Source organism: Pan troglodytes, chromosome 8, assembly GCF_028858775.2.
Source record: "Pan troglodytes isolate AG18354 chromosome 8, NHGRI_mPanTro3-v2.0_pri, whole genome shotgun sequence".
In the NCBI taxonomy this organism is placed as follows: Eukaryota; Metazoa; Chordata; class Mammalia; order Primates; family Hominidae; genus Pan; species Pan troglodytes.
Genome location: NC_072406.2, coordinates 99,426,067 through 99,436,812, shown reverse-complemented (window position 1 = coordinate 99,436,812; position 10,746 = coordinate 99,426,067). Strand labels below are relative to the sequence as shown.

Here is a 10,746-nt window from a genome sequence, read left to right as displayed (position 1 = left end):
TACTAGATTGGGATAATTTGGGATTGGGAACTGTTTTTATGGGTATTTATAAATGATATGCTGGAGATATTTCTGTGCATCTTGGGTGTGTATACTGGTTTGTGTGTATATTTATCAGCAGATAGATGAATTATCTAAGTCTGTTTATAGAATACGGGATTGTTAGTATTTAAAGTGTATTTCTTTGGAGAATGCTAGGATGTTCGTACATGTGTTTGGGCATGTTTAGGGGATGAGGTGAGGAGGTTGTATTCCGGAGATGTAGCATATTGATTGGATAGTGTTTCAGGGGATTTATACACTCAGGGATTGGGGATATTTGTGTGAGTTTGTATGTGCCCATGGGTATATGAAAGTTGTGTGTGTATATTAGAGTATTATTGGTGTTTTTGTGGTTTTTTTTTTTTTTTGTATTGTATGGGTTTTATCTGGGAGGGTGAGGTGTGTATTCACGGGTAGTTTGTGAGTGTGTATATGAGGGGTTTTGGGTATATTAAGACTTAGTGGTCCTCTGTGTCTGTTGTGAAATGTAATACTCGCAGAATTTGGTGTTGCCACTTGTATGTGTGTTCTCAGAGTTCGTGAGGTGGACTTATATGTATTTGATAAAAATAGTTTGTGGTTCTGTGTGTATTTGAGTTTATGTGGCTTCTGTGTTTTGTATTCTGGGAGATGTGGGAGGTTCAGTGCATGTATTTGGAAACAGAGAGGCTGTGTAGGTTATGTTTGGATTCAAGAATCATGGATTCCTGTATTTTAGAGCTGTGGGATTGTATGTGATTCTTTTTCTGGGTGATGCATGACACAAGTGTTGTATACCTTGTGGTTTTTTTTTTTTTTTTTTTGAGCCTATGCCTATTGGATTTTCATTATGTACTGTTAACAAATCTACTGAAAAGGATTTTCTTAAAAAAACAACAAAAGAAAAAAATAGAAATTTGATTCCACTGAGCTGTTTGCAAATCAAGGAGTCCCAGCCTTCAGTGCAAAACAAAGATACACTCTGAAAGAACAAAGAGAGGTATTATCTTTTACAGAGAAATTCGTTCTCAGATTCCCGATCTGGTTCACTCTGCAAATGAGGGATACAAGCTTGTTTATTTCTGATTGGCTGATGCAAGTCACAGCCTATTTCTTAAGTCCATATGATGAAATGGTACCCCTTGATTCAGGTGACATAAACAGGAACAGACAGCTGTGAAAGTCCCAAAGTAACACAAGTACGTGGTTTTTGCAGGAAGCAGGGTAAATGTGTGAGACTTGCAGTCAGCAAATGGCTGCTTGGCTCCATTTTGAGTTTAGGCCCAGTTAGCCACTCATGATCAGCCCTTTCAGGGTTCACACTATATATGGGTATATATGGGTACTGTATACATGTTCATTGTACATGTTTGTATTTGGGCACGTATATATGTACATATATGCTTTTAGCAGTGAGGTGAGCATTTGGGGCGGGTAGAGTTTTGTCTGCAAATTTAAGTAATAATTGGGCAGGCCATCTGTGTATTTAGGGTACAGGTAGCAGTTGTGTTGCTGGTGGGCTGGTTCAGGTTCTTGACTTTGCTGCACAAAAGAAGTCTTACTTTGAGAGTGAGTCCAACGTAAAAGTAAGCAAGAGAGGTTACTGCAAAGTGAATGTACACTCTGACAGCCGATCAGAGTGGGCTGCTCAAAGGTGAGACAGCATTGACTGACACTGGGGAAACCTCCTTTATGGGAGCCTTACATGACTATTCATGAAGGGGTGGGAAGGGGTGTCACTGTTAAGCACTCTCTGGACTGTTCTCTGGACGTGCATGCGCTATTGCTGCACATGCTAGTGCCTATATCAGGTGAATCATTAACATCTTAAATCTCTACCCAAGGGTGTGTTTTTCACTGTTATAGTGAGCACTGGTCAACCCAGGGACACTAATCATGGGTTTTCGCACTTGTGCGAATTTGGGGATTTCCCCTTCTTCTTTTCCACCTCCTTACTGCAGGACCTCCTTGTGCACTGTCGGATGGTTTGTTCTCTTCATGTGTTTAGCAAGTTTGTTCTCCTTTAACGGAGGCTATGGCCACTCTATCCTATCTCAGTTGTGTGTGTCTGTTCAGGATATATGAGGAGGTTGTGTTCTGGAGGTACATCGTTTGGTTTTGTTTTTATATTTGGGGTGAGAGTTGTGGGTCCTACTCAGGGTGCAGGTAGATTGTGTACACATATTCCTATGAAAGGATGTGGCTGTGCTGGAGCTGGCTTGTACTGGCTTGGGGTAGCCACTGGGCACAGCACATCTCTTCTCATCTCTGTGTTCAGTGGCGTTAGGTTGGTAGTTTAAAATTAGTCATGCTGAGATATTTACACCACATAAGCATCACAATTCTAGGCCTTCCTATTTCCCCCTGGAGAGCATTTTATTAAGAGTTAGCAACACACCACTAGGGGGGCGGGGGGCGGGGGGCGGTGTGTGTGTTCAGGATCTGTAAGCAAATGTTTGTATGAAGCAAGAATATTGGGGCTTTAATAGGTGTGTATTCTGGGGATTCTATGTGTATTGTAGTGATGCAGAATGACCAGGGAGCATGGTTGAGAATGACCCTCCCTGGTCATTCTGCATCACTGTTACTCCTAAATAGTTGGTTCATTCTTAGGGCCAAAGAATCCATATAAATGGTAGTTTCTTGCTCTTCCTCCCACAGATGGATGCAGGGGTACCTGCACCTTAGGCAGGTGGTTGCTCCTTCACTATCTGTGTGTTCCTAGCATCTGGGTCCTCAGATGGGTGGGCCTGGTAGACAGAACACTGTGCAGAGCAGAACTTTCCTAGATATTGTCCGTGTGATCGGCACAGTCAGAAAGATGTGGGGTTTCCAGGACAGGAGGTCAGATGTGCCATGTCTTCTCTCAGTCCTGATGTCCCTGCTGATTCCTCTGGGGCATGGCGAGTGACGAGGACACCCTCTAACATATGTTCCACGAGATGAAAGCCTGCAGAACCTGTGCCTGCACTACCATCTGCCTCCTGGGTGGGGATACTGTTGGGTGTCAGGCTGAGAGCTGGGCCACCAGTTCTCAACCAACCTGTCCCCATGGAAACCTGAGGCTTCGGGGCTAAGGCAGGACCTCCAGCAGGTACCCAGTGTTAAGAATATGTGTTGGTTTCTGTGTTAGGAGTTTTATCTCAGTGGAGTCTTGGTAAAAAGAGGGAATCAAAGGCACGTGACATTTTCTTCTTTCTCTGGTGAAGTGAGGAATGAATGTTGACCATTTCTTTCTGAAGTTCCGTACAGAAAATGTATACTCAGCCTGAGGAGCCAAGGTGATTCCTTAGCTGCTCTTGGAGAAGGTGTCATCTAGTCTTCACAAGGAGTCTTCAGGCACAAGGGCCTGAATCTGACTTCTCGTGGAAAGCATTGGGCAGAGCTTCACAGTCCCACCTAGAGCTGGGCTGTAATTCTAGGGACAAAGTGGAGGAGCAACAAGGAAGTGGTGGGGAGCACACCTTTAGAACCTGGGCCTGGGGAGGGCAGGCCAAGGAAGCCTGAGTTTACACGGGCTCAGGTCCTGGGGCAGAAGCCAGACACAGAGCCTGGGCAGCCAGATTCGCTTCGGCCTGGGTTGTGGGTGGGGATGAGCCTCCTCTTGTGCTCCTGTCTGGGGCACCCCTGAGCTGCAGGTGAAGGTCTTAGTTGCACCTTGGCAGGGATGTACAGCCAGGCCTGGTGCTAAGGAGTGAGGAGGGTAGAGTCAAGGAGAGGAGGCACCGATCTGTGTCCCTTCAGCAATCTGGAGCATGATGTTAGATCCTGTTAGGGCGACCTCCCACTCGCATCTCCTGGATCTTCTGTCACTGGGAGGCTCAGGACCCCAAGAGAGAATGGATTCGGTTTCCCCTGATGTGTTCATCTGGTTCTGGGTCCCCATTCTCTCAGCATGTTGGGTGCTGGCCCTGCAGGTGTGGGAGAAGCCTGGCAGGGGCGGGGTCAGTGAAGTGACACGGGCAGAGCTGGGCAGGCTCTGTCCTGAGGGGTGCTGGGAGCTGGGTTCCGGAGAGACAGGGAAGCCCCCCTGAGAAAATGTGGCTCTGATGTTTCTGAGAACCCAGAATACAGGAGCTGCAGAAGGGGAGGCCTTGGTTCACCCCACATGTCCCACCCCATTTGGGCTCACCCCACGCATCCCACCCATCCCAGTGAGGTGGTGGTGGTCAGCCACCTGTTTGTGTTCACGTCTGGGGTCACCGTAAGCCAGGCAGGATCCAGACCTTCCACTGTGGCTCTGACCCTCACCCACCAAATCTTAGCCCTCTGTACAAGGTGTTTAAGGGGCCCCAGGGGGCCTGGGGACCCAGTGAGCAGCCCCCCAACAGGGAGGGACAGGCTTGTGCCAGGCTCTGGTAAACCAGGGCCTGCAGGAGCCGTGGGTACTTTCCTGATGCAAAGAGGAAGGAAAAGGAAGGGAGCGGAGCCCCGCCTGGGCCGCAGGGCAGTGCACTCCTCAGCCGGCTTCCTCTGGTCACGCCCGCGGGGCCGCAGCACTGTGTGAGGGGTGGGGCCCTGGCACCTAGCTTGGGCACGTGCCCTCCTAGCCGGACCTCCCACAGGCAGGGGCTCTGCTCCCGCCTGCCTCTGCCAGCCCACTAGGGCTCACTGTTCCCTAGGTGTGTTTGTCAAAGTGTCTCTGATGAACCACAACAAGTTTGTCAAGTGCAAGAAGACTTCAGCTGTGCTGGGCTCCATCAACCCTGTGTACAATGAGACCTTCAGCTTCAAGGCCGATGCCACCGAGCTGGATACCGCTAGCCTCAGCCTGACCGTGGTGCAGAGCATGGAAGGGGACAGTAAGGCCACACCCTACCCTGGGCTGCTGGGATGGGGACCACGAGGGGCTGCCGAGTGTTCAGGCAGAGTGAGTGCCTCCTGTCCTGACCTCAGAAGGAGCTGTACGAGCTCCCTCCCTGGTTAAGGAAACTAGTGCTCAGAAAGGCTGAAATACTTGCCCAAGGCCTGGGTTTCATGCCCAGCTTTAGTCCAGTTGAGCTCTGTCTGTGGCACCCTAGAAACAGGTTAAGCAGCCGGGCATGCTGGCTCACATCTGTAATCCCAGCACCTTGGGAGGCCAAGGTGGGCGGATCACTTGAGCTCAGGAGTTCAAGACCAGCCTGGCCAACATGGTGAAACGCCCATCTCTACTAAAAATACAATAATTAGCTGGGCGTGGTGGCACACCCCTGTAATCCCAGCTACTTGGGAGGTTGAGGCGGGAGGATCTCCTGAACCCAGGAGGCGAGGCTGCTGAATCTGTCAAAAAAAAAAAAAAAGGGCCAGGCATGGTGGCTCACACCTGTAATCCCAGCACTTTGGGAGGCCGAGGTAGGCAGATCACGAGGTCAGGAGATCGAGACCATCCTGGCTAACACGGTGAAACCACGTCTCTACTAAAAATACAAAAAAGTAGCTGGGTGTGGTGGCTGGCACCTGTAGTCCCAGCTACTTGGGAGGCTGAGGCAGGAGAATGGCATGAGCCTGGGAGGCGGAGCTTGCAGTGAGCCGAGATGCACCACTGCATTCCAGCCTGGGCAACAGAGCGAGACTTCATCTCAAAAAAAAAAAAAAAGAGGTTGGCTGGGTGCAGTGGCTCATGCCTATAATCCTAGCACTTTGGGAGACCGAGAGGGGTGGATCGCGAGGTCAAGAGATCAAGACCATCCTGGCCAACGTAGTAAAATTCCGTCTGTACTAAAAATACAAAAGTTAGCTAGGCGTGGTGGTGCACGCCTGTAGTCCCAACTACTCGGGAGGCTGAAGCAGGAGAATCGCTTGAACCCGGGAGGCAGAGGTTGCAGTGAGCCAAGATCGTGCAACTGCACTCCAGCCTGTCCACAGAGCGAGACTCTGTCAAAAAAAAAAAGAAAAGAAAAGAAAAAGAAAGAGATTAAGCAATGGCCTCTGCTGCCCTCTCCTGGAGCAAATCACCTGAGAGAGTGGGAGGGACCAGGGCTGCCACCAGCCCAGGGACCTGGTGCTCTGACCTTCCTCGTGCCCTCTAGATGAGCCTTTGGGGTTCTGGGCGAGTTCTGTCAGCCAGCTCTCCCACGCTGCCCCACACCCCAGCACCCACTGACATTCTGGGGAAACAGAGCCATCAGGCCGTGGCTGGCCACATGGCCTGGACTTAAGACCCTTCTCCACGGTGGCCAGTGAACGTTACTGCTGAATGTACTCTCGGATGGCCGAGGCCTTCTTTCTAGAGGGGCCCTTTCCTCCCTCAGCTCTTTGGCATAAGGTAGACTTAATACGGCCCCACAGAAGGGTGTGGGTCAGAGCTGGTGGCCCTCAAGGAGACAGTCTTTCAGGGCTCTCTTTCCTCCCAATCTCCCAGTGGGAGAAGCAGCCCTTCCAGCTGTGGAGCAAAGGCAGGGCCCCTTTGGGGGCCGTCAGCTCCCACTCAGAGAGGAGGGGAGTTGCTACTTCCTCCTGGGGAGGAGGAGGGAGGAAAGGAGGTCACTGGGGACATGGCTTCTGTGCTCAGGAGCACACCGGTGCTCTCCCTCCCCTGCAGAGAGCCAGCAGCTGGGCCGAGTGGTGGTGGGCCCCTACATGTACACCTGCGGCAGAGAGCTGGAGCACTGGGACGAGATGCTCAGCAAGCCCAAGGAGCTGGTGAAGCGCTGGCATGCGCTCTGCCGCACCACGGAGCCCTGACCCTTCACCCAGCACCGTGGTTCTGCTTTGGGAGCCGACCATCCTCGCAGTTGCACGTGACAGCCACAGCCACACGCATGGACGTTTCATCCAACAGCTCCCCGAGCTGCCAGGCCAGCCCGAGCCAGGAGGACGTGAGTGCTGATATGCAGGAGAGAAGAGGGGACAAAGAAGTCCTGGCCCGGTCAGCGGCTCTGGCCATACAGCCTTCCGACACACTCCCTCCTCCTTACCTGCGGGGCTGCCTGGGCTCGGAATCCCGGCTCCTGGTCCTCACAGCCCTGATTTGGACCAGAATCTCAGGTGCTCAGAAGAAAGATCCTGTTTAGTGATGACCCAGCTCTACCTGCTGAATGGACCTGCAGGGTAAACTTGGGTGCCTCCATCTGGGAAAGCTGATGATGTGTTCATGCAGTCGATGACCCTCACTGCTTTTTCAGCCAGGGTTTCTCTGCCTTCTGCCTGGCAGAGAAAACACACTGCTATGGGGAAAATCACAGGGAGGGCGCTGTGACCAGCGCACTCAGGCACCAAGTGTCGGCATGGCTCACTGTGCTGGGTGAAGGCCTCCCTGAGCATTAGGTCCTCCACGGGGCTGTGCCAAATGCCCTCCCACATTGTGTCAAGTCTGCCCATGGCCCACCCTCCTCACAGTCCAAAACCACACAGCCCTGGTTCTCCAGCTGTTCTGCTGCTGTTTCTGTGCTCTCCCTGATTAAGAGCATTCAGTTCCTGGGCTCTCCCTTTGAGCAGGAAATGGTGAAAGCATGTGGCTATGGTATAGCCCACAGGGCTGAGATTGCTGTGTTGCAGTATTGATGTAAAATTTGTAAAGAAGGAAGTACCCACAAATCACTGCCATCAAGTCCCCAGAAGTTGCACTCAAGCTAGTGAGCAGCCCTTGTGCTTGTCACAGTTACTGTAACAGGTAGTGTGTATTTGCACCTGGCATCGTGCAGCCTGCACGTCAACACGTTGTTTTGCGTAACTAGAACAGCACATGGAACCACTATCTCTTTCTCTTTTTTCCTTCTTTTTCTTTTTCTTTATTTTATTTTTTTGAGACAGAGTTTCCCTCTTGTCACCCAGGCTGGAGTGCAATGGCGTGATCTCGGCTCACTGCACCCTCCACTTCCCAGGTTCAAGCGATTCTCCTGCCTCAGCCTCCCAAGTAGCTGGGATTACTGGCGCCCGCCACCATGCCTGGCTAATTTTTTTTATTTTTAGTAGAGACGGAATTTTACCATGTTGGCTAGGCTGGTCTCAAATTCCTGGCCTCAGGTGATCCACCTGCCTCAGCCTCCCAAAGTGCTGGGATTACAGGCATGAGTCACCGCACCCGGCCCGACCAGTATCTTTTTCTTATGCAGTGAAACAACTTTAGCAAAAGAGGCAATGAATGTTATACTGAGTTTGTACCTCTTTAACTCCACCTGCAATTTCTGTCAATCTACAAATACAAGTGTCGCCTCGCAGTGTTTCGTATGGACAGAATATCTTGTGTTTGCTTTTTGTCACTTATTTCACTTGCACATTTTGTTTGTTTGTTTGTTTGTTTGTTTGTTTGTTTTTTGAGACGGAGTCTCGCTCTGTCGCCCAGGCTGGAGTGCGGTGGCACGATCTAGGCTTACTGCAAGCTCCGCCTCCCGGGTTTACTTACGCCATTGTCCTGCCTCAGCCTCCGGAGTAGCTGGGACTACAGGTGCCTGCCACCATGCCCTGCTAATTTTTTGTATTTTCAAGTAGAGACGGGGTTTCACTGTGTTAGCCAGGATGGTCTCGATCTCCTGACCTCATGATCTACCCGCCTCGGCCTCCCAAAGTGCTGGGATTACAGGCGTGAGCCACCACGCCCGGCCCACTTGCACATTTTCAAAGTAGTCCACAAAGCTGTAGTTTCTAATAGCTTCATAGCTCACATGTAATAGGGGTTCTCTGTGTGTTTATAGAGCAGGCTACTACAGTGGAACTGTTTCTGTTTCATCTGACATCCAGATAGATGCCAGCCACCCCCACATTCCAAAGTGAGATTTCTGACTAGCAGTGACTTTTCTAGGGCCACTTGGAAAAGTTGATAAGTATCCTTTTCTGCAGGACAGAGTAGACTGGTATCTCTGACTCATCCCTGAAAAATCTAAATGGCAAGAGACTAGCTGGCTCTCTGATGGGGAGGAGGTTGTTGTTTGGGCTGTTCTCTACAGACATAGGGCAAAAAGCATACGCATGCTTCCCATGGACCAGAGAGACCTGGCCTGGGTTGTCTCAAATCCTGTCCACAAGGCAACTCCAGAAGAAAGAAGCCCTTTACATTTCCATAAAACACTTTAGAATCAGCTAGTCAATTTCCACAAAATAAAGTGCTAGAATTTGATTGGATTTAATTGATTATGTAGAACAATTTGGGGGCCATTTGACATCATTAAAATATTCAATTTTCTTATTCATTAACATGGTATATCTCTTCACTTTAAGTCTTTTGTATGTTTCTCAGAACTATTTTTGTGGTTTTCAGTAAAGTGTTCTTGCACATCCTTCAATAGATTTATTCTTAGACGTTTTATATTTGTTTATGGCTAGTATATACAGATTCTGTTGCTACAAAACTATGTTAACCTTGTTATCCAGTGAGTGGCCTTGTGACATTCATTTAAATTATAATAATTTGCAGATTATTTTTGTATAATCATGTCCTCTGTGAATGACAGTTTTATTTCTTCCTTTCTTAATCTTTATGCCTTATTTAGCTCTTGCCAAACTGCAGTGGCTGAGCAATTGGACAAGATAAAGAAATAAAAGTGATCCAGATCATAAAGAAAGAAGTAAAACTGTATCTGCACATGACATAATCTTGTCTATGGAAAATCCTAAGGAATCCACACACAAAAAAACTACTAGAGCTAATAAGTTCAGCAAGGTTGCAAGATATAAAATTGGTATACAAATTGCAGTGGCTAGGACCTCCAGCAGAATGCTGACTATAAGTAGTGATAGTGGGTATTCTTGTCTCATCCTCAATCTCAGGGGTGGTGGGTGTGGCATGTGGAGAGTTGTCAATATTCACCATGAAGTTTGATGGTTGTTATAGGATTTTTAATGTACTCATTAACATATATTCTCAAGCTATTAAAAAGTTTTTTTTAATTACAAATGAGGTTAAATTTCTCTCAAATACTTATTCTGCACCTTTTGAAATAATTTTATTTTTCTCCTTTATTCTTTGGATGTGATGACTTATACTAATTGACTGTTGAATGTCAAACCAAACTTAACATTCTTGTAATAGAAACCAGCAGGGTGTGTACGTGTTTGTGTGTGTGCAGGTTTATACACATAAACACAATAATACTTGGACTTATTTATTTAAAATTTAGATTTATTAGAGGGAGCATGGCCATAAAATAAAATAAAATAAAATTTAGATTTAAGCTCAGTGGCTCACATCTATTATCCCAGCACTTTGGAAGGCCAAGGCAGGTAGATTGTCTAAGCTCAGGAATTTGAGACCATCGTGGTGAAACTCGGTCTCTACAAAAACCACAAAAATTAGCCAGGTATGGTGTCACATGCCTGTTGTCCCAGCTACTTGGAGGGCTGGGGCAGGAGTATTGCGTGAGCCCAGGAGGTTAAGGCTGAAGTGAGTCATGTTCACGCCACTGCACTACAGCCTGGATAACAAAGCGAGACTCTGTCTCCAAAAATAAAATAAGTAAATAAATAAATAAATAAAATTTAGATTAATTTGCTGTTATATTTTTATATAAACTATGTTTATGACATAAGTATAAACAAAAAAATAAAATAAGCAAATAAATAAATAAAATTTAGATTAATTTGCTGTTATATTTTTATATAAGCTATGTTTATGACAGACTTTCCTATAATATTCTTATCATAATGTTCTTGCACTTGAAAGAATGTGCATTCTGCAGTTGTGTGCAGGTGTTATGTGTATTTCAACTGGGTCAAGTTTGTTAATCAGGTTGGTCAAATTATCTACATCTTTACTGATATTTTTGTCTGTTTTTCTATAAATTACTGAGAGAGGCTAAAGCCCGCCAC

General features: G+C 47.8%; 1 protein-coding gene across 2 annotated transcripts in view; it reads left to right on the top strand.

The window, feature by feature from the left end:
* Positions 1-9,835, top strand: part of LOC104008227 (synaptotagmin-15-like) — a 78,290-nt gene extending 68,455 nt beyond the window's left edge. For both annotated transcript variants that reach the window (XM_063780847.1, XM_063780848.1), the window contains 2 exons: positions 4,644-4,823; positions 6,545-9,835. In XM_063780847.1, coding sequence (XP_063636917.1) covers positions 4,667-4,823; positions 6,545-6,687 — 300 coding nt within the window. In that variant the 5' untranslated portion in view covers positions 4,644-4,666 and the 3' untranslated portion in view covers positions 6,688-9,835. The remainder of the gene's footprint in view (positions 1-4,643; positions 4,824-6,544) is intronic.
* Positions 9,836-10,746: the final 911 nt, after the last annotated feature.